The sequence below is a fragment of the Tachypleus tridentatus genome, chromosome 11, assembly GCF_004210375.1.
Source record: "Tachypleus tridentatus isolate NWPU-2018 chromosome 11, ASM421037v1, whole genome shotgun sequence".
Taxonomy (NCBI): domain Eukaryota; kingdom Metazoa; phylum Arthropoda; class Merostomata; order Xiphosura; family Limulidae; genus Tachypleus; species Tachypleus tridentatus.
This window is the reverse complement of record NC_134835.1, coordinates 26,084,140-26,111,799: the sequence shown is the minus strand read 5'-3', so window position 1 is coordinate 26,111,799 and position 27,660 is coordinate 26,084,140. Positions and strand designations below refer to the sequence as shown.

At 36.4% G+C, this 27,660-nt stretch overlaps 1 protein-coding gene across 4 annotated transcripts; it reads right to left on the bottom strand.

Annotated features, from left to right (window-relative positions):
• Window positions 1-549: 549 nt before the first annotated feature.
• LOC143231784 (uncharacterized) lies at window positions 550-24,052 on the bottom strand. Of its 4 annotated transcripts, none has more exons than XM_076466430.1 (5): window positions 15,054-18,427; window positions 12,481-12,575; window positions 8,711-9,905; window positions 3,031-5,393; window positions 550-807 (listed from the first exon to the last, which is right to left on the bottom strand). In XM_076466430.1, the coding sequence occupies exons 4-5, from the start codon at window positions 4,207-4,209 to the stop codon at window positions 610-612; spliced, it is 1,377 nt and encodes a 458-aa protein (XP_076322545.1). In that variant the 5' UTR covers window positions 4,210-5,393; window positions 8,711-9,905; window positions 12,481-12,575; window positions 15,054-18,427; the 3' UTR covers window positions 550-609. The 4 variants fall into 4 exon arrangements, with proteins under 4 accessions (XP_076322545.1, XP_076322546.1, XP_076322547.1 ...); XM_076466431.1 differs by having other exon boundaries at window positions 8,711-8,856; window positions 12,485-12,575; XM_076466432.1 differs by lacking the exons at window positions 8,711-9,905; window positions 12,481-12,575; window positions 15,054-18,427 and adding exons at window positions 23,565-23,655; window positions 23,882-24,052.
• Window positions 24,053-27,660: the final 3,608 nt, after the last annotated feature.

Below are 27,660 nucleotides of genomic sequence, written 5' to 3'. Positions count from 1 at the left end.
TCGAATTACTTCCCATAGAAATGTCACTCAGTAATATTTTATTTTAATAAAATTACTAACACGATTTTGGAACACAAGCACGATTTATCAATTTATGATGTACATAAATTGTGATATACCCTGACAATACTCATGAACAGAATAGGCGTATGCAATATAAAAAGGCTATCATACGACTTCCTACGAAATGAGTTGTTTAGGCATATGTTGATAATTTGGTTTACTTTACACTGTCTTATCCATTCAGAGATTTATACACTATGTTAATACATATATATTTATTATTGTCCGTCTAATCCGATGATGGTTACTAGCGCTAACTTATCTGATACACTTTTATTATGATAAATTTCCTAAATTCTATTTTATATGTAACAATAAAGGTTTTTAATTATAAAAATGTAATATAGGTGTCTGTTAATAATTCATACAATGTTTGGGTAATAACGACCGTAGCCATCTGTTGGTTAGTTTTTGGTAGTAGTGGCTAAATTATTTAAAACTATTAAAAACCAGAAAAGAAAACAGTAATGACGTTTTCGGTTCGTGTAAGTTTCACTTCCTTCAAAATTTGGCTGCGTATTAATCCTGTAGCAAACCGATATCTTTTTAAGGGAAATTGTAATGTTTATGTCGTATTGAAGTAAATACCACAGCGACAATGATACCAACTACTAAGACGATACAAATTGCCATCACTCCCATAAATAGCGCCCTCTTTCGACGTTTCTGTAAATGTTTCCTATGCAAAAAATCTCTCACATTTCCAACATCGAGGCAAGGATAACTTCTGTAAAAGTCTTGTATCTGAAAGATAAACAAAATATAAATAAAAATTATATGCATGATATAAATATATGTTATAAGTATTATTTCTGTGTGAAGCCTTTTACGAGTAAAATATAATCTGTTTCAGTCATTATATACTTTCTCAATTTACCTAAAACACGTATATAATGAAAACTTCATTATTATTTACAACGTTTCGGACAGAAGGCCTTCGTCAAGTAGTTTAAATAATGTTACACACAAAAAGAAATAATTCATTATTATTTTATCGCGTCTAGTGATCTTTTACTACTGTATGTGTCCCATAGTAGGTCAGCGATAAGTCTTCATTTTATAACGCTATAATTAGTGACTCAATTCTCTTCGATGGACACAGTAAATAACCAGATAAAGCTTTACTATAACAAAAAACACACTATTGTATGCTCTTTCTTGGTTTTGTTTTATCTGATATGCTTAACATTTCATTTTTTAATACTTACTGCAAGGTAAATCATTATTTATCAAAAAAGGCGAAATCGAATCTTATTAACGTACTTTCGTGATGACGTAATTTCTGTTGGGCACTTGTGTATCTGTGAAATGTAATTAGGGCTTTTGTTTTTCGATTTTTATTTTTACCTGTTCTATAGTTTTACTTGGGTATTTTAAAACCAGTTTTCACTTTTAATTCTGCATTGAGTGTACTAATATATCGAATGCACTCTTCACGTTAGTTTTTTATATAAGAGTAAATAACATTCATCAGCGACCGATGGCAAAAAAATTAAGACATGAAGTGTAAGTCCAATTTTTTTTTATTTTAAAGTAAATTTTTAATTTATTCTTATGAGGGTAACTATTTTTTTTTTAATTCAAAACTTATTAAGTTTGATAAGGTCAGATTAGGTAGGATAATGAAAAATAATTACTTTCCACGTGTCTCTCTAGGGTTACATCTCCAGCATAGTGACTTGAGAAAGTGAATAACCAGTGAAAACTGAATAACCATTTCGGGTTTTTATTGGAAAAATAATGTGTGTTTTTAATCGTGAATTTTGAAAGTGTTTACAATTTAAAACCGAAACAAATCGGAAGCCTAAGCTATGAAGAATTCACATGTATGCTAAGCTTTTGACTAGTGAAAAATCATTAAACAATGGATTTGATTTCCAAGAAAAATAATTATTAATGTTTCTCGAAGAATAAATACTTTTTTACAAAATTTATTAAAAATGTCAATATTAAAATCCTGAAATTTTGGTACGGATTGAAGTGAACATAATTGAGTTACAGTTGAACAAGAGTTTTGTTTTTCGTGTGCTTTTACATCGCCTCCTTACATAATTTCAATATTTGATTTCAAGTTTATAAATATAATACAACAAGTCTTCACACTGATTTTACACATATCTGAAATTATTAACTTACATGGCCAGATGGTTAAGACATTCGATTCCTAATCTCGGGGTCGCGGGTTCGAATCCCCGTCGCACTAAAGATGCTCGCCTTTTCATCTAGTCTTACACTGCTAAATTAGGGACAGCTAGCGCAGATAACTGTCGTGTAGCTTTGCGCGAAATTCAAAAACAAACAAAATATTCCGAATTAAAAATTGTTTTCCGTTTCCTTACGTATCACATTTTAATTCTGGAATCAACAGCCAAGTAAACCTAATTATTGCCATTTGTCCCCATTTATTTAAAAATGTTTTTAGTAGATCAATTTTTTCACAACCTCACAATATTATTGTTAGCAGTGTATTTTCCATGTAAGCTACTCCCTCTTCCAGTGACAAGTTTGTCTATTAAAGCAAAGCCACATTGGGTTTTCTTTTGTGTCCCCTGTGGGGGTTCAACCCCGTATTTGAGTGTTTTAATTCTGCAAACATATCGCTATCCTACCAGCGGACTGGTGGCAAATCTGTTGGTTTGGAACGCTTAATATAGGGTTTCTATACTTGTGGCAGGTACAGCACAGATAAATAATTAGCAACTTTGAGTTTAACGAGAGAAAAAAAACAAAAGTCCATATAAATTATTATATCATTACTTCTTCCTTTGTTTCGTATCCAATATTTGATATTCAAATATACCTATTTGGCTGCTTTAACAACAAAGTAATTTAAAATGTTTTGAGATTTCAGGAGAAATTTTACTTTTTTTACAACTATTAATTATTTTCATTTATTAATGATACATTGGTAGTGATTTTGAATCTGTTATGATCATTAGATTGTTTTAATATTTCTGAAAATATTACCTGAGATGCCTGAAAAGGGGAGCTTAAGTGATGAATCCGGGTATTGTTTTGGAATCTTTCGTAAGCCAGAACATCTTCTATAGAAGGAATTGTCTTTTCATCTTCATTTCTGCAGAGATAATCCATACGACGTACAGAAGGTTGCAATTCAGTACCAACTCCTTTGTCTTCTAGTCTCGGACTGACCTTATTGGTATTCCGCCTTTTTCTTTTGTCAGACTTCGCATGGCATTGATGACCATCATTGGGATCTGTATGGTAACTACAAGTACAGTGTGAATCACTCCATTGATTCCTGCTTTCGATAGATTTCTGATTACCGCAAACACACCTTCCAAGATGTATATCAGGTTTTTGCCGCTCCTTGGAGCATCTGAGTGTAGCATAAGGATATTGATACATCACTCTTTGTTGGTTGGCGCCAGAAGCAGAATGGATATCAAAAACAACGTCGTCTTCCATTTCCCGAATGAATTCACTTAATGACCCGTGGGAATGATGTTCTATGTCCTTACATTTAGAATCTACTGAATTAGCCATTGTGGATTCATTTAAAAAAATTCTACAAGTATCAAGTTTGCGAGCATTCCAAGACCTGCTTTTGATTTTGGATTTTACGCTTGAATCTCGATTTGTCTGTTTTTCACAATAAGGACATCCATTGAAGTCTGCGGGACGTTTCCGACTTTTTGCTTCTCGAAGACTGCTGTAGTAGTCCTCATATTGTTTAGACTCTTTGTCTGTCTTGTGTATTTCACATTTTTTACACAGAGAAGATTTGTTTCGTACATACTGTGGTATTCTACTGGACACTGATTTCCAGCCCTCTTGCATACTGTTCTTAATATCAACATTGTCAAGTCTACAGGAAGAACCATCACCAAAACTGACATCATTTTGAGATACTGGTTCACTTTTTGATATATTCACGTCTCCTGAAACTAATTCCCGATTTGAAAGTTTTTGGCGAATTGACGATTGCTTACAAGCAGAGCATTCCAGGACACGTTCACTCAAGATGCTGTTGTTTGATGTTTTCAAAATCGAGATCCTTCTTTGCGAAGTTTGACGGTTGTGGTTCCTTTTCTGACTCAGAGTTGAACGTTCCTTTAATTGGAGCTGGTTGGCAAGTTTGGGTAAATTTTTGCTGTCGGTAGCTATATTTATTTTTCTCGACATTCAGTATACACCATTGGTGGTTTAGGGAGTGAAGAGTTTGGTGTGAACAGAAACTGACTTTGTTGAGGTAGCTCGGAATTACACCTAGGATGGAAGTCTGTATCCATAATTCTATTCATTTCTGATTTGAAACATGACATTTGCTTACACTTACTGGTCAAAATCTCGTGAGTAACTCCAGCCAATGTTTGATGGCTATCATTTAAACTCTTGTCATCGGATCTAAGTACAGTTTCAGTTTTTAAATTTCCGTTGAGACCTGATACGTTTTCTAGAGGATGTTTTATAATATTAACCGACAACATATCCGTTAACGCTTCTGCTTTCATTTCACACTTCACGTCTTCATTGATAACATTTGGTTGGTCATTTGGTGTAATACTATTTGGCAATACCACTCGGTTTTCTCTTACCGTTTCTAAAGATGGATGAAGGTAACATTCAATATTTTCGTGACCTTTACAAATTTCGCGTGAGGGGGAAGTCTGATCTTGATTCACAGAAATGATTGGTTCAACTAGATGTACTTTTCTTCTTTCTTTAGAGGGTGGACAGTAACTCATTGTACTTTCTACATTTTCTAAGCTGGACGCACAAGAACTAATCATTTGCACTCCACTGTCTTCAGTTTCAGTTGATACACGATCAAGAATCTCGGAAGCATTCGAGTTTTTCGCCCTTTTAATTTTTAGCTGTTCGTAAGCGGTTTTAATTTGGTTACTAAATGAACTGTTCGTGACATTATCGGTAATTTCAGTATCATTCATCACACTCTTGTCAAGAGAGACGTCAAGAGGATCTCCGTCAGGGGGCGTTTTCTTTTCGGAGACAAAGGAAGTCTCGCGTTGAAGTATAGGTGGCGCAGTATGGATGTGAGCAAGTGGACGGTTAATGTGACAAGATGATATGAGAGAATTAGTACCACAGACACAGCGCTCTGGTTTATATACATCTTCGAAACCAGGTTCCAATTGACCGTTTTTATACTCACTTTTAACAGACGAACAAATACGTGAGTCAAAACCTTGGTATACTGAACTAAGCTGGTTAACAGAACATTTATTTTTGGTAGATAAGTCTGCACCACCAAAAGAACCATCGGTTAGTACGAAAGGCGGCTTCTGTCCATGTATTTGCCAATGATTTAATAGGTGCTTCAACATTTCGAAGATGAACCCAACTATCTAAATATAGCAAAGGAATAAATGAAATAAACATGTTATTTATTTACATAACCAGTTCTTCTAGATTTGAAAGTATATTTAGATTTAAGATATTCTCTTATGTTTTTCTCGTTTTCAGTAGTACAAACGCACCACACAAACTTTAAAAGGCAAATATTTAGTATTCGCTGATTCGTCTTATTTACGTTGTTTTTCACAATCAATGCGCTCTATAGTGTCCAAATATAACTGAAAGAAATCGTGTTTAGTGCTCATGCGCGTATTAGTTCACTGCTCGATCGACAAACTGTAAAAACACGACAAAAGCGAAATTTTGGAAGACTGAACGGTGTAGAAATGGCGAACCTTCTACCGTCTAGAATAAGAAGGAAAAAAAGTCCGACATCTTTTTTCATTCAAACATTTTTTATTATTATTTCTAAATGATATTTAATCATTTCTAGTAGTTATCATATCTTTGTCGTAAGTAGAAATTAACTGAGAATACACTTCTTTAAAGGAAACAAGGTGACGTGATAACGTATCGAGAAAAAGTTTAAATGTAAATTATACTTTAACTGGGCCCGGCATGAACAAGCGTGTTAAGGCGTGCGACTCCTAATCTGAAGGTCGCAGGTTCGCATCCCTGTCGCGCCAAACATACTCGCCCTTTCAGCCGTGGGGGCGTTATAATGTGACGGCCAATCACTATTCGTTGGTAAAAGACTAGTCTAAGAGTTGGCGGTGGGTGGTGATGACTAGCTACCTTCCCTATAGTCTCACACTACTAAATTAGGGACGGCTAGCGCAGATAGCCCTCGAGTAGCTTTGTGCGAAATTCAACAAACAAACAATATACTTTAAAATGTTCGAATTGACATTTTGCATTGTCAAGTAAAACAAATAAATATGCCCGGCATGGTCAGACGGTCACATGAAACATGCTCGCCCTTTTAGCCGTGGGGACGTCACAATTGTACAATCAATCCCACTATTCTTTGATAAAAGAGTAGCCCAAAAGTTGTCGGTGGGTGATGATGACTAGCTACTTTCCCTCTAGCATTACGCTGCTAAATTATGGATGATTAGCGCAGATAGTCCTAGTATAGCTTTGCGCGAAATTCAAAACAGACAAATAACAAATATTGAATTAGATAATTTATATGCAAAAACGGCTCGTTTGGGTTGAGAAAATATTTTACATAGAAGAGCGAACAACGTTTCGACCTTCTTCGATCATCGTCAGGTTCACAAAGAAAGAAAGAGTTTGAAAGGGGTTGTGTAACTGAGTTCGGAATGTAGAGGGTAGTGTTAGATGTTTGAATATATAATTTTATATTATTATATTTAATATAGGTATAAAGGCGTTCCTTTATATTGGTTTATTTTGGGTTTAAGGTGTTGTATAAGTAAGGCTTCTTTAATTTTGCGTTTGTTTATGTTTGTTTCTTTATTTAGTATTTGAGTGTTTTCTATGGTTATGTTGTGTTTATTTGACTTGCAGTGTTCGAAAACGTGTGAAGGTGACTTTTTATGTTCTTTGAATCTGGTTTTCATTTTTTCTACTTGTTTCTCCAATATAGAAGTCGTGGCAGTTATCACATTGTATTTTATAAATAATGTTGGTGTGGTGTTTGTCAGTGTAGTTTTTACATAGTATAGACCTCAGTTTTGTGCCTGGTTTTTGAATAAATTTGGTATTAACTGGAATGTCATATTTTGTTTCTAATGTTTGCCAAATGTTGGTTATTTTTCTGCTGATGTCAGGAATATATGATATACAGCAGTATATGGTTTCGTGATTTTTTGATTCGTGAGATATATTTACTTTAGTTGGTTGATTTTGCTTTCTGTCTGGGTGTGTGTGTAAAATGTTTTCTACACAGCCATAAAACTTATTGATGTTGATGAAGTATTGTTTTATTTTGTCTAATTCATCGTTAATTTTATCTGGTGAGCATAGTTTTATGGCTGTGTTTATTTGGTTTCTTAGCATGTTGAGTTTTTGTTTTGTTTCATGTGCTAAGTCCCAAGGAATGTATAGTCCAGTATGGGTTATTTTTCGGTGGATTTCTGTGTTGAATTAGATAATCTTGAACACTAAAAAGACAGCACTTCTGTCGCTCTTGTTTCTCAATCTACTTTAATTACTGCTACTTTATTTTAGTAATTTATTAAAGGTGTTATTGAAAATTTATATGTATTTACTTATTAGACGTTAAATGTTATTGGCACGCGCTGCTTAAATGATTAACTTTCAGTGCCTCTCGTGATGAAACAATGTAGACTTTTGATTTTGGTGAATTACATTTGCCCGTCGATATTGCCATCTAGTGGAATTAGTTGAACCTAATTATAACATCACATCTTAACTTGTGTATTTCAATAAAATCGTGCAGGTCAGTCTGGAATAAATATTTTAAAGACAAATAGTTTAAGATATTTTACAAAAGGTGACTTTTAGTGTAAACTTAATTTAAAATATCAGCGTATTTGTACAGATAGAGTGTTCACTACAGAAAAAAAAACCAAAGTACAAGTTTGTTACATTCGTTATAAGAGGTTATTTCATAACATTATGGTGGACTTTTTTAGCTGAAATACTTGTTCGCACTAATTTTTTTACATTTACGAACAGGAAAATTGATTTCAGCTGTTTACTGGCGCATTTCCGTAATAGCTGGTTTGTTCAGCTATAAAATATGATTTTTGCAGAGGGTGCACTGTGTACTTGACCTATCTCATGGAGATCCTGTGCGCATGTAACAAGAAGTCAAAACTGTTCATCGGTAAGCACGTGATTTACTCTGCTGATGTAAGAAAAAGTCGGTAAAAAGGATTGTTTGTTTGTTTTTGAGTTTTGCACAAAGCTAGACGAGGGTTATCTGCGCTAGCCGTCCCTAATTTAGAAGTGCAAGACTAGAGGGAAGGCAGCTAGTCATCACCACCTACCGACAACTCTTGGGCTACTCTTTTACCAATGAATAGTGGGATTGAACGTCCCCCACGGCAGAAAGGGCGAGCATCTTTGCTGCTACGGGAATTCGAACCCGCAACCCTCAGATTAGCAGTCGAACGCCTTAATCCACCTGGCCATGCCAGGCCTAATGTATTTTAGGAAAATTTATTTTGTTAACCATTGCACACTTAGTTTCCTTAGTTTATTGATGTAAATAAGTATGTTATGAAACGCGAAATCAGGTCATATAATGTTTTTAATATGAACTGCTTTACTTTAAAAATTTATAAATTAAGCATAACTTATTTTTTTATAAAATAAGAGTGATATTATTATTACCCACATACAACCATTAGAGTTACCAAAAATAATCTCTTACCGTACATCACCTGTTTGATGTTAAACTCAGAAAGGGCTATCTGTGGTCTGTCCACTTCAGGGATTGAAGTCCTATTTTTAGAGTCGTAAGACTTCTGACTTACCGCTGAGCCGCGGAAGCTCTTAGTACGGCACCCTGAAATGAACCTATATCACAGCATATATGTGTTCATATCCTTTGATATCAAACAAAGCTGTGTATAAAGTTGTATTTTCAGAATGTTCCCAGAAAAACAACTGACGCTGTAATACTACACAACCGAGGCAAACTTTAATTCACGCAAACTTGAGTTTAGAAATATTAATATAACAAACTATTATAATTTTATCCTGAAAAGTATTAGATTACCATAAACACATAAACAAGTCATAAAATTATTAGCTTTCAGTCCTCAGTGCAATGAATCAATTACCTCATAATTTAAGCAACTTACAAACATTAAAGTCCTCAAATTATTAACTTTCAGTCCTCAGTGCAATAAATTAGTCACATCATGGTTTAAGTAAGTAACGATCATTATTCTTAGGCCTCATCTCTTAGATACCAATTTTTAAATAACATATTGAGGTTATTTAGCTTAAAAATAAATAAATAAAACTTCACTAAAGTAACTAATAACGCTTCTTTCTGCGGTAAGTTTGCAGGTTTGCAAAGGTATAAACCAGGGTTCGATTTATCGTGATGGACACAGTAGATAGTCCAATGTGACTTTGGTCTAAAACAAACAAGTTTCTTCTTGTGGCTATTCTCTTCACAAATATAAGCCATGGTCACTGAATACTTGTTACAATTTACAAAACTCGGATTCATATTTAATTATATCATCCTGAACAACCTGTCAGCTGAATAATTCAAAATAATATTACAGATATATATAGGATCACTGTGGTGAGATATTCCCCCCCCCCGATCCTTCTTATCAGTGGTTTAGCGTTAAGTATGAAGGCTTATAACCCTACAATCTGGGTTTCGATACACATGATAAGTACAACACAGATAACCCATTGTGTAGCTCTGCGCTTAAGAACAAATAAACAAATATGCTGTAAAGATTATAAGACAACTAAAACATGCCATATATGTATATATATATATGTATGTGTGCAGTTCCTTTTGTAGTTTCATTTTAACTACACGAACTGCTGGCATGCTTTGATGTAAAAGGGGTTCCGATTGGCCAGCCAATCAGTGTGATCTAAAAAAAAAAAAAAAGAACAATAAATATAAAGCTTGAAGAGCAGTTAAAAACTGGATTAATTATAATAACCAGAAAATGGATTAATTATAATAACCAGTGCAATCAGAGCAACATACACATTATTCTGTAAACGACTATCAGGAGAGAGTTTTTTTTTCTGCTAAATATTTTATCCAAAATTATACTGAAAAATATTTTTATGTTAATACGGTCACAGTAGATGTCGTGGGAATTTTAGTTTGAAATTTTCTTAAATTTAACTCTCATTACATTTGAGGGAACAAGCGGGGACGTTTAGGAATGTTCGTTCTTTGGGTGTTGTTGCTAATCAGAGGTAATATGGGTTGAGTTGGGGTGTGTATTACATGCTACACGGGCCCGGCATGGCCAGGTGGTTAGAGCACTCGACTCTAATCCGAGGGTCGAGGGTTCGAATCCCCGTCAATCCAAACATGCTCGTCCTTTCAGCATTGGGGTCGTTATAATGTGACGCTCAATCCCACTATTCGTTTGATAAAAAAAGTAGCCCAAGAGTTGGAGGTGTGTGGTGACGACTAGCTACATTCCCTCGACATTGCAAAATTGGGGACGGCTAGCGCAGACAGCCCTCGTGTAGCTTTGCGCGAAATTCACAAACAAACAATGCTTGCTACACTTGAGGGGTTGTTATGCATCGGAGAAGTCGATTAAAAAACGAAGGAACCAGAAATCGTTTAGTGTTTTAGTGAATGCGTATTGTCGTTACTGTCAATTTATTACTGTCGATATGATTATATTTATGCGTTGTTTAAGTTTAGGAACTTAACGTGAATACTGAGATGATCCGTGAAGGACCAGTTCCAAGCAGCATTTTCGTCAATATTTATTTTCATCTCTTTGATAGATGTACGATTAATGATATTTATAGGTTGGCCACGTGGACGTAGAGGATCCAGGCACACGAGAATTTACTTTACTTTCAAATTTATCTCAAATTTTACTTAAAAGTTTTGCCCGGCATGGTCAGGTGGTCAGGGCACTTGACTCGTAATCTGAGGGTCGCGGGTTTGAATTTCCGTCACATCAAAGATGTCTTTTCAGCCGTGGTAGCGTTATAATGTGACGGACAATCCCACTATTCGTTGGTAAAAGAGTTGACGGCGCGTGGTGATGACTGGCTGCCTCCACTCTAGTCTTACACTGCTAAATTAGGGACAGCTAACTCAAATAACCCTTGTGCAGCTTTGCGCGACATTCAAAAACAAACAAACTTGAAGTTTTACTTAAAGGTAAGTAGGCCTTTCTCGAGATGGGGATAATATCTAGACCAATGCATGAGAAAAACACAATATGGCAACGTAATAAAAACCAACTTATTCAACAAACACAGTAACAACATAAAAAGAGCCCCAAATCAAGGGAAAATTGAATTCTTACTTCTACAGTACATTCCCAGCGAACACCTAGAAACACTTGTAAAAACCCAGTCATAAAAATATATAACAACTCTTACCAGAGTTCCCCGCTAGAACAGCGGTAAGTCTTTGGATCTACAACGCTAAAATCAGGGGTTCTATTCCCATGGGTGGACGCAGCTGATAGCCCAATGCGGCTTTCCTATAAGAAAACACAGACACGTACTCTAGGGAGCAAATGCTTCAAAAAGAGATTAATCGCACAGCATTAACTCCCACTTCCCAGAGTCACCCCGTGAATCTTAACCGAACTATATTTCTCTTCTTAAAATTATACATGTTTAATTATATGTATTATTTTATGTTAATAACTCATTTAAAAATATTAAAAGACAAGCTAGATTTCTAGAAGTACGTTTTATTCGCCCCATAAATCAAATCAACAACAAACAAAACAAACGGTTTCATGGACTACAAAAGATATAACTACATAGATTCCAGGTGCTAACCTTCTGACATTACAGAAGTTATTGCTTAGCGATATAAACATATTAATGCCCTAATGTTAGCATTTATTACCTTTAATATTGCGTTGAACATTTTTTATCACACAAATGTAAGCTTATGAAGTAATTTTTGTTGTTTTTTTTAATTCACGCAAAGCTACTCAAGGGCTATCTGCGCTAGCCGTCCCTAATTTAGCAGTGTAGGACTAGAGGGAAGGCAGCTAGTCATCATCACCCATCACCAACTCTTGGGCTACACTTTTACCAAAGAATAGTAGGATTAACCGAAAACTATAACGTCCCCACGGCTGAAAGGGCGAGCATGTTTGGTGTGATAGGGACTCGAACCCGCGACCCTCGGATTACGAGTCGAGTGCTTTAACCACCTGGCCATGCCAGGCCGAATGAAGTAAGAAAATTGGTTTAAAAAATACAGTATTCGAGTATGAGGCAGCTTAACTTCAATAATAAAAATTGGAAACAGATGTTCTGTCGATAAAAAAGGATTCTTCTAAATGTTTTCCATAAGTGTCTAACGGGAAAAAATTCCTCTTGTTTGTAAAAGATAAACAACTTTCCAGACTTTTATAGAAGGAAAGCACAGGGAAAATTTAGCTCTATATCATTTTTATTTTTCTTTCTTACTGGAATAAACAAGTTAGGAAAAATTACCTACGTAGTTAATGAATTCTACTTTTCAGAACACATCAAGGGCATCGTAGTTTTCATTTCACGATAAAGGAATTGCTACATATTTCAATGTGCCACTGTAAAAAAAAAAAAATTAAAAAACTTGAACCGCTAGAGAATTGGAAGGTCGCATTTGCCTTAGATACCGAAACCGACTATTTCTCTTTGTTCTGTAATGATTCGTGGAAGTTTTAATGCATTAATGAAATTCTTAATGCGTTTATTCACTGGCTCACAAAACCGAAGCCAAAGGAATGAGTTGGAAAAAATATGGGCGGGAAAGTTGTTTATTCAAGACACCACCCACTTACCCTAATTCTTCGTTTACGAAGAAAGATAATTACATTTTAAAGGAGATTCATATCATATAATCCTATCAGCAAAATAAAGATTCGATAATCTTATGAACTGCTAAAAGCACTATCCATAAACTATTACGTTACTCAGATAACTTTCCATGAAACAAAGCACATATGTATGATTGTTTATTTCAGAATTTCTCGAATAAATATACAAGCGCCATCTATGATTTTGAACTTTTAGAACACAGGGAGTGTATTTTTATATGCAAAAACGGCTCGTTTGGGTTGAGAAAATATTTTACTTATTATTTCATCAGGGAGTGTATTTTGTCCACATCACTCACGGTCAACTCATGAGCAACACTTACATGATCGAACAATGGCACTTGACTGTAACATTAACATTACATCTAAGTTTTGTGGTAATAAGTCACGAATATTAAATATTCACATCCACAGTCCAGTCATTACAAGACAAGGCCTAACGCTACATGGACTAAAGCATCAACGTTAATAATAGTTTGAACAAATAGTTTTTGAAATATTTGAAATTGTATTCTTTTGAATAATGGTGATCACATGGTTTTTAAACAGTACGTTAACATTATTTCACATGACAGTCAGTACTTATATGATATACTTTATGAAAATAGTTTAAGAAAAATGAAAACATTTCAGCCCCTTCCGGCACCAAACATCCTCGCCCTTTCAGCCGTGGGAGCGTTATAATATGACGTTCAGGCCCACTATTCGTTGGTAAAAGAGTAGCCCAAGATTTGACGGTGGGTGGTGATGGCTGGTTGCCTTCCCACTAGTCTTACACTGCTAAATTAGGGACGGCTGGCGTAGATATCTCTCGAGTAGCTTTGCGCGAAATTAAAAAAAATCATTCCCTTGGATATTTTGAGTAAACACGTCACATGTTTCACATTTATTTAAACAATTTCAATTTATATATGTCGAAAATAATTATATGTTATGATCTGTGCCCTATTGAAGGTTTGCAATCAACGATTTGAATTATACGACAATAAGACTATCTTTCTAAAGGATTATTTTTCCAGTAGCAAGTTCTTAAACAGCTGAAACACGTGCAGTACTGTAGTATGTATTTTGTTATTCATTGTTTCTGATAACAACTCAGACATCCCCTTGGCAATCTTGAGGGCTAACAATTCTAAAAATTCTGGGTTCGATATCTGTGATAGGCAGCGCACAGATTGCCCATTGCATAGCTCTATGTTTAACAACAAATAAAATCATTCGATTCCCGCAGTATCACTTCACGGATAATTCATTTTGGCACATTAAAAAACTCAAACCATTTGAATAAACAGGAAAACTAGTAACGACTTTGTTTGAAATGTGTAAAAAACCGGAACATACAAATAAACTAATTAACATTTCGTGCAAACACCCACTGATTCTATAAAATGTATCATTTCAATAACATGGGCCCAAACTTTCATGTTAGGCCGTTTTAAACAGCAATTATCAGAAGATGTCCTCGTCTATCTCATGTGGACCACTAACGATAGCACAGCAGTAGAAGACATTTAATTACTTCTATATGTAACACTTATCGGATGTGATTAATTAGTGTTATCATCGGAAAATGGCTGATCTGTTAACTCTAATCATTTTAAACACGCACAAACTTTCTGCCAACCTTTGATGAACTATAATGCGCCCCCCAGTGGCTCAGTGGTATGCCTGCGGACTTAGAACCCTAAAAATCAGGTTTCGATACCCGTGGTGGGCAGAGTACAGACAGCCTATTGTGTAGCTTTGCGATTAATTCCAAACAACAACTATAGTGCAGTTCTGGACGTCGAAACTGACGAGCTGAGTTCCATTATATTGTTTGTTTGTTTTGAATTTCGCGCAAAGCTACTCAAAGTTACTACCTACTTTAGCAGTGTAAGACTAGAGGGAAAGCAGCTAGTCATCACCACCCACCGCCAACTCTAGGGCTACTCTTTTATCAACGAATATTGGGATTGACCGTAACATTATAACACCCCTACGGCTGAAAGGGCGAACATGTTCGGTATGACGGGAATTCGAACCCGTAACCCTCGGATTACGAGTCAAACGCCTTAACCCATCTGGCCATGCTGGACCTCGGAAATTAGGGATTTTTTAAAATAAGAAATAAATAATTATATACAAAATGTTACTGAGAGTGTGGTCGTTTTATATTTCTCACTAAACATTATATTACTGTAGCAACTACATTATTAAATAACTTACCTACCTGTTCGGCTCAGAACTTCGCCAGCTACAAGCAGACACACACGTTAGACGATTATTTAAAGGATAACTGACTTTACCTATGATCACTGAACAGCTTCTTTAAATCCACGATTTCACATTTTCATATATAAATACGCGCATCAGGCTTCGAATGAACCTAACAACAAAATCAGTATTTCAACCTGAAGTGATGGAATCACTGTGTTCAGGTTCGTGTTCTCTCTCTAGTTTAAACACCTGAATTACCACGAAACTTTACGTGCTCCAATCAGTAATGTATTTCATTTCCTGTGAATGTTTTTTTTTTTTTTTGCTAACTTTCCCAAATACCAACAAAGATCCACGTGTTTATTTTCTATATATTTGCCGAGTGCATAAAAATGGGAGCAAATGACAATATTAATAGTCCAGTTTGTGCCAAGTTTCGATCCCGTGAGACCTTGAGATGCACGTGTCTCATATCCTTGACAGAGCCACACTGCTTGTGAAGGACAGCACCTTCACATCTGACATAGATACTTCTAGGAATTTAACAGTGGGATTAGGAAAGTGGCCATAGACTCTTTACTTCTTCCTACTTTACATGTTTTTATGAAACTTTAATTACAATGCGTCCTGTTTTATTCCACCCAAAAGTGGCACATGGATTTTAGAACAATCTAAATTTAGTTGTGTGAGGAAACACATGAGCTTATGTGACTGTAATGTAATGTGAAAAATTACCAAACGTTCGCACATCCAACAACAAGTTGTGCTCTTCTCAAATACTCAAGACACCAGTGTGTAATAAGTTAGTTGTATCTCCACCACCTAAATATCCAAGACACCAGTGTGTAATAAGTTAGTTGTATCTCCACCACCTAAATATCCAAGACACCAGTGTGTAATAAGTTAGTTGTATCTTCACCACCTAAATATCCAAGACACCAGTGTGTAATAAGTTAGTTGTATCTCCACCACCTAAATATCCAAGACACCAGTGTGTAATAAGTTAGTTGTATCTCCACCACCTAAATATCCAAGACACCAGTGTGTAATAAGTTAGTTGTATCTCCACCACCTAAATATCCAAGACACCAGTGTGTAATAAGTTAGTTGTATCTCCACCACCTAAATATCCAAGACACCAGTGTGTAATAAGTTAGTTGTATCTTCACCACCTAAATATCCAAGACACCAGTGTGTAATAAGTTAGTTGTATCTCCACCACCTAAATATCCAAGACACCAGTGTGTAATAAGTTAGTTGTATCTCCACCACCTAAATATCCAAGACACCAGTGTGTAATAAGTTAGTTGTATCTCCACCACCTAAATATCCAAGACACCAGTGTGTAATAAGTTAGTTGTATCTTCACCACCTAAATATCCAAGACACCAGTGTGTAATAAGTTAGTTGTATCTCCACCACCTAAATATCCAAGACACCAGTGTGTAATAAGTTAGTTGTATCTCCACCACCTAAATATCCAAGACACCAGTGTGTAATAAGTTAGTTGTATCTTCACCACCTAAATATCCAAGACACCAGTGTGTAATAAGTTAGTTGTATCTCCACCACCTAAATACCCAAGACACTAGTGTGTAATAGGTGTAATAAAGAAAACTATGCTAAAAGTCAGGTGTTATGCAGGCATATCGTGTTTCCTTCTCGGTTAATAAGTAAAAATATTCTGTATATCTTTAGTATGTATTCTTAATTTATAAAGCTATTCAATGGAGCCATTAAGTTCCTTGCACTCTAGTTACCTTTGGAACTACTCAGTCATCTAGAGTGTCACTCGTACTTCCTCGTGGGAAAGATTGTTGTATCACTGAATAGATTGTATTTAAATAGACAGCGGTTTTTCTATTGACAAGTCAGGTGATTCCCCAGTGAAGTAAGAGTGACCACCTGCCAAATGGGTAGAACTTACGTCATAAAAAAATGGCACTTTTGTTTATAGCAAATAACACCATGACTTCTCGGTCTTATAAAAAATTATTTTGAACTTATATGCGTTAGCATTTGAACACAATAATTCTCCAATAAAGGCACCTTACTTTAAATTTGTTTTTAATTTGGATTATTATGTTTGTGTTTTGAAATAACAATTGGTACATACACTCTGTTTTTATTTTTAAATTCCACGAGAGGTTTAAAGAAATCTGACTTCTCCTCTATAGTACACTTCCTAACGAGTTTCCAGTTAGTCTACATTTCTTACACAATTACTTGACGGGTTTGGTTTGTTTAAATTTCGCGCAAAGATACGCGAGGGCGTTTCCACTAGCTGTTCCTAATTTAGTAGTAAAAGGTTAGAGCTAATCATCACCACCCACTGCCAACTCATGGGCTACTCTTTTACCAATGAATAAATGGAATGACTGTCACATTATCGTTCGCACGACTAAAAGGATGAGTATGTTTCATGGGACAGGGTTTCGAACGTGAAACCCTCAGAATGTTAGTTGAACACCTGGCCATGCCAAGTCATGCTCAACGTGAAACCAGTAAACATGAGGATATCGTTCATGTATTGTACGGATGAACATTATCTTCACTGCCTCCCCAGCGGTCTTACAACGCTAGAAGCCGCGTTTCGATACCCGTGGTGAACAGAGTACAGACAGACCATTATGTGGCTTTGTGCTAAACTTTAAACATATCTCTACTGATGAGAAACTACATCAAGTAGACAGTAGACTGATGCAGACTGCAAGTGGTGTAGACAGTAGATTATTGCAGACTGCACGTGGTCTTAAGTGTCTAACTAAGAAGAACCTACCGTTAAATTTTGAGTATTAGAGCTATTATATATAACGTGATGTCTGGGTAGCAAACTTTCAATGCAATAAGGGATGACATATCTTTAGAACTTTTGTAAATAAATATCGCGAAAGCTGAAGCAGGCTGATGTTATAGAAGTAACTCTGGAGTTATGTATTTTGTGAGATTTAAATTACGATTAGGTTAAAGGTGTTAATACTTAGTTAACCTTGAAATGTGATGAACAAGTTCATCTAGAGTTAAAGGTTCACGAGGTTCTGTAATGTCATTGTTACGACCATCAAAAACACTGTTACAAATTAATACCAGTTGATTACTATGAAAACCAGATACTTAAGGACATCGTTCATGAGATCTCAAATACAAATAATTTAACATTCAGTCTGTGTTCATAAATACCCATTCAGTATGCGTGGTTTTATATCTTTCAGTTCTTGACATTTAATTTAATATAAGGTATTAATTAATTAACCTTCCCCTCAAAATCTTTGCTTGTCAACCAGCTTGTTTAAAATAAGTTTTAGTTTTACTTACGGCGATCAGCGTTACCACGTGACTAGTCGTTCTCATTCAACACAACAGAAACCTTAACCTCTACAGATCACGTAGAGGTGAAGAATAACCTTATGATAACCTTCTTGAACAACCTACGGCATTGTAGCAAAATCAACCATGGGCGAAAGCGGTAGAAACAAAAGTACAAAGAATAAAGTGAAACCAACAGTTTAACATGCTTTGGTCATGATTCGAAAGTGTTTTTAGGTCAATTAAAACCAGCTCACACATGGTGGGAAGAAAATTATAGCACTTTCTGAACTACCAAAACTTAATTTACTCGAAGCACTACGAAAGTTCATGTCCGAAAAGTTGATAACAAATCCAATGTTTTATAAGGGCATTCTACGTCTGATTTTAATTTATTTGTTTTTATATGTATAAATAATCCAAGAACAGACTTTAAGTCGTGCCAAATCATCCATCTGAAGATTAACAGTTGAAAGGACTGGTCCATCTTGGGGATATGAAATAACATCTGAAAGCTTCATGATGACCAGAGATAAAGATGTTGGACAAACAAACAGACCAATAGATACAAGCCATTTTATTGTATGGACCAGTTGAAGTACACGTTGAACTCGCGTGAGAAACATGTGGCCCCCAGGTGACATATGGTTGTAGGGCAGACCCAAATACGGCTTCCCTGTGTTACTCTCTCAAAACCCTAAACGGTTCACGTCAGGTTTAGTGACAATCAGTTTAGTTTGTTTGTTTGTTTTTGGAATTTCGCACAAAGCTACTCGAGGGCTATCTGTGCTAGCCGTCCCTAATTTAGCAGTGTAAGACTAGAGGAAAGTCACTACCCACCGCCAACTCTTGGGCTACTCTTTTACCAACGAATAGTGGGATTGACCGTCACATTATAACGCCCCCACGGCTGGGAGGGCGAGCATGTTTGGCGCGACGGGGATGCGAATCCGCGACCCTCAGATTACAAGTCGCACGCCTTAACGCTCTTGGCCATGCCGGGCCCATCAGTTCAGTGGTTTGCTATTTGTAAATAGACAGGCACAAACTTCTCTCAATTAATTGGCTAGCTAATGCACTTAGACAATTTAAACTTATTGGAACGTCTCTTGTATAGGGCAATGAGTGTTTTTGTGTTTTTTTTTCTTTTAGCAAAGCCACAAAGGCTATCTGCTCAGCCCACCGAGGGCAATGAGGAACATGGAGAAAAAATCTTTCTGTTAAGAAATGGGTGAGCAGAAATACTGGAAAGACTCCAGCAGTATATATCTTTATAAATCAAGATCAAATGAAATTTATACACTCATATACTATCAAGCTAAAATAAAATCACGTTAAGAACGACAATTGTGAAACACGTGTTTCTCAAAAGCTAAATGAAAAAAACAAACAAACTAAATTTAAATTAATATTATACTTTTATATCTTTGTTTTTGTTGGTGTCAACGTTCTATGACTATTGTTTTCTTTCTAGGCCATTATTTTTATAATTCTCTAGTTTCCACTTACCCAAAGAATGTGACCTCGCAAGGATTAAGGCTTACGTGTACCTTTTTCACCGACATAAAAATATGGCGAGTTTCAAATGTTCTTTAGGTTTCAGAAGTAGACTTATTAGTATTACCTTTTGGTGTGTTTTGTAAATATTATTTACTAGGCATGCAGGTAATAAACTTAAAAAGATGTTTAATGAACATTAAAGTTTAGATACATTTGTGAACATTTCAGCTAAAACTCAAAGAGTCTCGAGTTGTTCGAACTGTTTATTATTCCTAGGTTATCAATATTTTTGCCCCGCCCCAGCGGTTCGGCGGTATGTCTGCGGACTTACAACGCTAAAAACAGGGTTTCGATACCCGTGGTGAGCAGAGCACAGATAGACCATGGTGTAGCTTTGTGTTTAATTCAAAACAACAACAGGAATATTCTGCCCCCTAGTGGCACAGCGGTATGTCTTCGGACTTACAACGCTAAAAACAGGGTTTCGATACCCGTGGTGGGCAGAGCACAGATAGACCATGGTGTAGCTTTGTGCTTCATTCAAAGAAACCAAAAGAAAAATTAATGTTTTAAAAATATTTTTATAAATGATGTACGACGTAACCTGTTTGCCATTTAATTCACGGAGATTTATGTTTGCCAATTAAAAGTTTGTTCTGAAGACGTTAGTAGGTGACGTAAAATGGACGTTTCTTAGTAACTTAATTTGAATTTGCCTGGAAAAGTCGTACGTCTTGACATCTTTATTAAATATGTTTATCATTTGTAAGTTTTCAGTTTGTATGTTTGTTTTGAATTTCGCGCAAAGCTATACGAGGGTTATCTGCGCCAGCGGTCCCTAATTTATCAGTGTAAGACTAGAGGGAAGGCAGCTAGTCATCACCACCCACCACCAACTCTTGGGTTACTCTTTTACTAACGAATAGTGAGATTGATCGTCACATTATAACGCCCCCACAGCTAAAAGGGCAAGCATGTTTGGTGCGACGGGGATGCTAACCCGTGACCCTCAGATTACGAGTCGCACGCCTTAACCTACCTGGCCAACTCTCTTTTTAACTTTAAAGTTGACTAATATCGTATTTTTGGCCCAGCATGGCTAGGTGGTTAAGCCACTCGACTCGTAATCCGAGGGTCGCGGGTTCGAATCTCCGTCGCACCAAACATGCTTGCAATTTCAACCGTGGGGGCGTTATAATATTACAGTCAATCCCACTATTCGTTGGTGAAAGAGTAGCCCAAGAGTTGGCGGTAGGTGGTGATGACTAACTGCCTTCCCTCTAGTCTTACACTGCTAAATTAGAGACGGCTAGCGCAGATAGCCTCGTGTAGCTTTGCGCGAAATTCAAAACCAAACAAACCCTTGCTTTTTTCATTGCGGAATATAAAGACTGGATTATTTAGGTTAAAGTTCACCTAGAAAAAAAATATTAATTGAAAAAACTGACAGAAATAATCCGAGAACCTTGAATGTTTTCCTTGGGGAACTGGGCTCCCTGAAAAGAGTGGGTGTTTTTCTTGGGGAACTGGGCTTCTGACCTATTGGGCAAATTTGCTAAGCAGTTACTTGGGATTCCTTTAAACAGCAACCACTATATAGTTAAAGGTCCTTTCACCTGGTATATCACATCACACTAAAGGCAGGCCAATCACTTTTCTATATGTGGTACATTTTAGTAGCAAGAAGAGATTCTGTTGCTGAAATGGAATGTGTCTGCTGATTGAATGTTGTTGTTTTTCACTCTAATGGAAATAATCTCACTTTCCATAATATTCGTAAAAGGCTACTTCACTACAGACATCACGATGATTAAACTGTGATAATATATAAGGTTGTTGGTTTCCCATATACAGAAGGTGAACTTTCGAGGTAAACAAACTCTGGTTAGGAGAGGGTGGGGAGTGTCTAAAGTTGCTCACGGGGAAGTTAGTGGACATCGTTAACCGGACACTTAATTTTAAAGAACTATCCTGTTTTTTCTACATAGTTATCTGAAGGTTTTGAGTCTAATTGTTTGTATGTATACGTTGTTAACGTTGGTCTTTACAAACTTTCGCGTGTCTTTCGGTAAGTCTTCGGATTTACAACGCTAAAATCAGGGGTTCGATTCCCCTCGGTGGATTCAGCAGACAGTCTAATGTAGCTTTTCTATAAGAAAAAACACACACTAAATTTCGTTCAATACTGCTCGAAAGCTATCTTTACTAGCTGTCCAAATGTTCAAGCAATCGACTACAGAGAATGTAGCTAGTGAGGGGTAATGACCCCTCGCCATTAGTGAACTGCTATAGTCGAATAGTGGAAGTTGATTGTCACTCTTATAACACATTTAGCGGTAACTTGATGCGAACAACAAAACCTCGGATTCACAGTCCGGCAAGATAACCACAAGGCTACGCTCGAACTAGCAAGTGGTTATTGTGGTCCCTCTGTGTAAAGTTGTACTAAACGTATTGTTTGGTGAAACTTGACTAGACTGGTTTGTGCTAGCAGCCTGAGAAGATCTTTCAACTTCATGTTTTTCCTTATCGACTACAGAGTACTGATACTGAGTAACTTGACAGACCATCGATTAAAAACCGAGAGAAAACCTTAAAGCAGACGAATTACAGTTCAGTCTGTTTAACGGTTGATTTTATAAAATTCCTTGTGGATATTTCAACATAAACAAACGTCAGAAGACAGGTTTGTAGCCCAAGGTACGTCTACTTAGTTCAAATAATATAGGCGAGCAGTAAACATAATAGTTCTGAAAGAGAAGTCGCATTAAATCACGATATGTACTGAACAGGGCTGAAAGCACAATTATGTTTTGGCATTTCCGTGTAAAACCTACAATGACAATTTAATTGTATACACGGAAAAGGAGATGTGTGAAGTTAAACTAACAAACAATCCTACAGGTGGCTGGTTTAATTTTTTTTTCAATTTCGCGCAAAGCTACACGAGAGCTAACTGCGCTAACCGTCCCTAATTTAGCAGTGTAAGACTAGAGGGAAGGCAGCTAGTCACCACCGCTCACCGCTACCTCTTGGGCTACTCTTTTACCAACGAATAGTGGTATTGACCATCACATCATAACGCTCCCACAGCTGAAAGGGCGAGCATGTTTGGTGGGACGTGGATTCGAACCCGCGACCCCTAGATTACGAGTCGAACGCCTTAACCCACCATGGCCATGTGTCAGTAATTAATTATTCATGCAGACATTAGCTGTTTCTCGATTGATGATAATTCATATCTATTTTTTTCAACCGTGGGGACGTTATAATGTGTCGATCAATCCCACTATTCGTTGGTAAAAGAGTAGCTCAAGAGTTAGCGGTGAGTGGTGATGACTAGCTGCTTTACTTTTACTCTTACACTACTAAGTTAGGGACGGCTAGCATAGATAGCTCTCGCGTAGCTTTGCCAGAAATTCCAAAACAAACCAAACCAAAACCAATTTAATAACAAATTCTTGTGACAATTATTTTGAACATTTTATGTCACGAATGTGGCGTTTGAAAGAAAATTCTCAACGTCAATATCAAATATAGGTATCGAAGCTCGATTTTTAGTGTTATAAGTTTTTTTTTCAGACCTATAGCTGTGCGTTAAGTTTAGTGCTAAGTGCGAAACTTAATGTATTAGAAAATATAGTTTTTGCATAAATATATTCAGCTTATGCCTTATTTGTGTCATTAATTTATACTATTACATAACGCTCTTACCTAATAAGTCAAATAAAATGCCAGCCACGGATGGTGCTCTCCTCGATGGATCGTTTTTCCGAAGTCTGGGTATCTATCATCTCTGCTTGCTCTGGAAGACAAAGATGAAACTTAAATAACGATTAGCCTAAAGTAATCAAATTATTCCATCGCTTTAAAACAAACGGAAAAAAATCGAATAAAAACAGTTATATTAAATCAGCTTAACTTTTTACAAAGTTTAGAATTATATAATGCGTTACCAGTTTGTTTTCGGGCATTTTACGTAACTAATATCGAGCCCCTATCCCCCCAAAAAAGAAAACAACAACACGTACTTGTATATATAATAACCTTTCGATCTTTTGCCAACAAGTTTCATAACTAAATGTTTTCAAGACATGTTCACTCAGTATTATGTGATATCCAAGTGAGAAAGAATAGTTTTGTGAGCATTCCAGTCATTACAAAGTCCCGTGTAAAGCTCACCCAACACGTCTGTAACGAGTGGTATACAGTTTGCAACAGTAACACAGTTATTTTCAAAACACCTGTCCTTTCCCTTCTGTTTTTCACAGTATCATCGGGCTCTTGTTCTATTTAATGGTTACATAGCGCCATCTATAGAAGTAATAAGTGGGACGTGCTATGTTCATAAGTGTACCTATAACATGTATACATTTTTTATTTTATGAAATACATGAAATCTTGTATAGTTTTACTTTCTTTTGGTATTTATATTCATGATCAAATCTGCGTGTTATTAGATATCACTCGTTCAAACCTTAACTTTATTTTTTCTAAATATCGTTGTGGAATCAGTTCGACTTTTGTTTTGTTTATGTGAAGGTAAAAAAAAAACAAAAAAAAAACTAATTTTAAGACTACCGTCATTACATTGCGAAACGGTATTACAACCATCTCCAGTTCCATCTCAAATAGTAGCTTGTTTGTTTTTTGGAATTTCGCGCAAAGCTACACGAGGGCTATCTGCGCTAGCCGTCCCTAATTTAACAGTGTAAGACTAGAGGTAAGGTAGCTAGTTATCACCACCCACCGCCAACTCTTGAACTACTTTTTTACCAACGAATAGTGAGATTGACCGTAACATTATAATGCCCCCACACCTGAAAGGGCGAGCATGTTTGGTGCAACCGGGATTTAAACCCGCGACCCTTATCTTCCTAATTCCCTTTGTCTTGTGGATCGGTTGTCTCCCCCTCACCTCGAAGAAGGACATATAGGGTGTGGTACTCGGATCTCTCTCCCTCTGTATTTCAGAGAGTATATAAAGTATACTCATTATAGAATAGTTCATTATATGAACGAGTGGTGGTGAGGGTTAATGTTTCATAAAATTCTTTAATTCCTAGAAAATTAAATAACAAGATATTTAAATCAAGTTCGATTTTACCATTGGTGGAAAAGAAAAGAACTTTTTAATAAACATAATCACCAGTCTTCTTTTGAAATCTGGCTCGAGTTCAACATTACTGTAAATTCAAACCTTGGGATATATCTTATTATGTTTTATTTCTGAAATAGGCTTTTTTATTTGTTTGTTAATATATTAATATTTCGAAGTTTCCATTTAGGGTAAGCTAAATGCTGGATAATGAAGTCTATCAGAATTACTCACTTTCCACGTTTCCTGACATGGACGTGGTCGTTTGGTTTCTTTTAAATTTTGCCCAAAGCCACTCTAGGGCTATTTGTGTTAGCTTTCCTTAATTTAGCAGTGAGACGCTAGAGGGAAGTAGGATAGTTAATACCGCCATCTACCAACTCTTGAGTTACTGTTACCACTGAATAGTGGGATTGGCCGTAACATTATAATGACCTACATTTGAAAGAACTAAGATGTCTGATAACGGGACTCGAACTCGTGACCTACATATTGCGAGTCAAGTTCTCTAACTACCAGGTCATAGCTGGCTTGATTAGCACATGGAAATTGTGTATTATCCATCTCGGTTTATTTATAAACATAATTTGTACAGTTTCGAGAGTTGGAACCTTCTAGAACTGTGTCAAACATCAAAAGAGCTGCTTCCATTATAATAATATAAGAAGAACATTACAAATAACATGGTTAAAGCTCGTTCTAACTACAGTTCATTTAAGTCACAATGACTCTTTTGAATAAGATTTGTTTTCTTTGCTTAGGCCTAACATCAAGTTGGTATTCATAAAAATAATTTCAGAAGATTGACCTGAATAAAAGATAGTTCAAACGGTTAAACAAACGAGTGGAATTGAAGACTAGTTTTAGTTTAAAATTTAATTTGCTTAAGGTAGAAACCTTCATTGGTTCTCAATGTATGTTCTTTTGCTTTCTTTTACACGAGCAAACAACAATCCTATTGTCGACTCAATGTAGCCTCGTTCAGTTTGAGGACAGAGTTCTGATAAACTAGAACAGAACGATCCAGAGAGATTTATTTAAAACTAGTTTGAGTTGATTTTGTGTGTATAAACATTTTGAAACTTTGATTGATTCCTTAACACAGTTAACGTTGTAACTCCAAAACTAAAGTAATTTTGTTTGTTTTGGAATTTCGCACAAACTACTCGAGGGCTATCTGTGCTAGCCGTCCCTAATTTAGCAGTGTAAGACTAGAGGGAAGGCAGCTAGTCATCACCACCCACCGCCAACTCTTGGGCTGCTCTTTTACCAACGAATAGTGGGATTGACCGTCACATTATAACGCACCCACGGCTGGGAGGGCGAGCATGTTTGGCGCGACGCGGGCGCGAACCCGCGACCCTCGGATTACGAGTCGCACGCCTTACGCGCTTGGCCATACCGGGCCAACTAAAGTAATAAGACACGCTATTAGAAAAGTTTATTTCATATTTGGGGTGTGTAACGTCTTTAACGTACTCCATAAATCATTGTTATCGTTATAAACCCCTAAAAACAGGATACCTTGATATACGTAAGTGTTTTTTTATATCTAGGGTTTTAACACCGTAAATTAGCTCATAAATCATTCTTAACACAGATATTTCGAAAACAAAAAAATGTAGGAAACCGAAACTCTAATGAAACTTTCATAAACACAACATTATTTCGTATTGAAGGAGTTAAGTTTGTTTTGAATTTCGCGCAAAGCTACACGAGGACTATCTGTGCTAGCCGTCCATAATTTTGTAGTGTAAGCCTAGAGAGAAGGCAGTTAGTCATCAACACCCATCGACAAATCTTGGGCTACTCTTTTACCATTGAATAATGGATTGACCGTCACATTATAACGTTCCCACGGCTGAAAGGGCGAGCATGTTTGGTGTGACGGGGATTCGAACCCACGATCCTCGGATAGCTTTCCTTAACCACCTGACCATGCCGGGGGCGTTAAGAACCTAGATATACTCATAACTAATATTCGTACAGTTAACACGATAACGAAAAAAAAACCAACAGCAAACAAATAAACAGAAAAGCGAAACAAACAGGGGGTCTTTATCCACAAGCTTGTTTCATACTTAGGGCGTAAAATCTGGATGTGCTGATATGTCATTCTTAACATAGTTAACTTGATAATTCCGAAACAAGAATAACATGACGCCTTAATATACAAGTTTGATCTACATTCGAAGCCACAGGTGCTCATAAATCACAAATGTTCACTTTACTAATTTAAAAAGAAATACTTGAAAACACACTTCTTTATGTGATGTCATTCAGCAAAACCAAAGCTCTTAAACAAGAAACGTTTTAAGTTAAATATGATATAATCTAGATTACTCTTAAATATAAAATGCATAAAAAATGTAATAAAACTGAAAGCGAGTGAAAGTATTCTCACGATATCAATCAAAGTGAAAGTTTCTTTGTTTATTACCCAAAAAACAGAATGCCGCAAGCACGTGTTCAGGTTACTTCCTGTTTAATGGTTACGAGAGAAGTTGTAAATATTTGGTGGTCAATTTGGCAGTTTTAATTTATTGCTATTAATATTTAGGGCCCCGGCATGGTCTGGTGGGTTAAGGCGTTCGACTCATAATTTTAGGGTCACGGGTTCGAATCCCGGTCGCACCAAACATGCTCGCCCTTTCAGCCGGGGGAGCATTATAATGTGATGTTCGATGACACTTTTCGTTGGTAAAAGAGTAG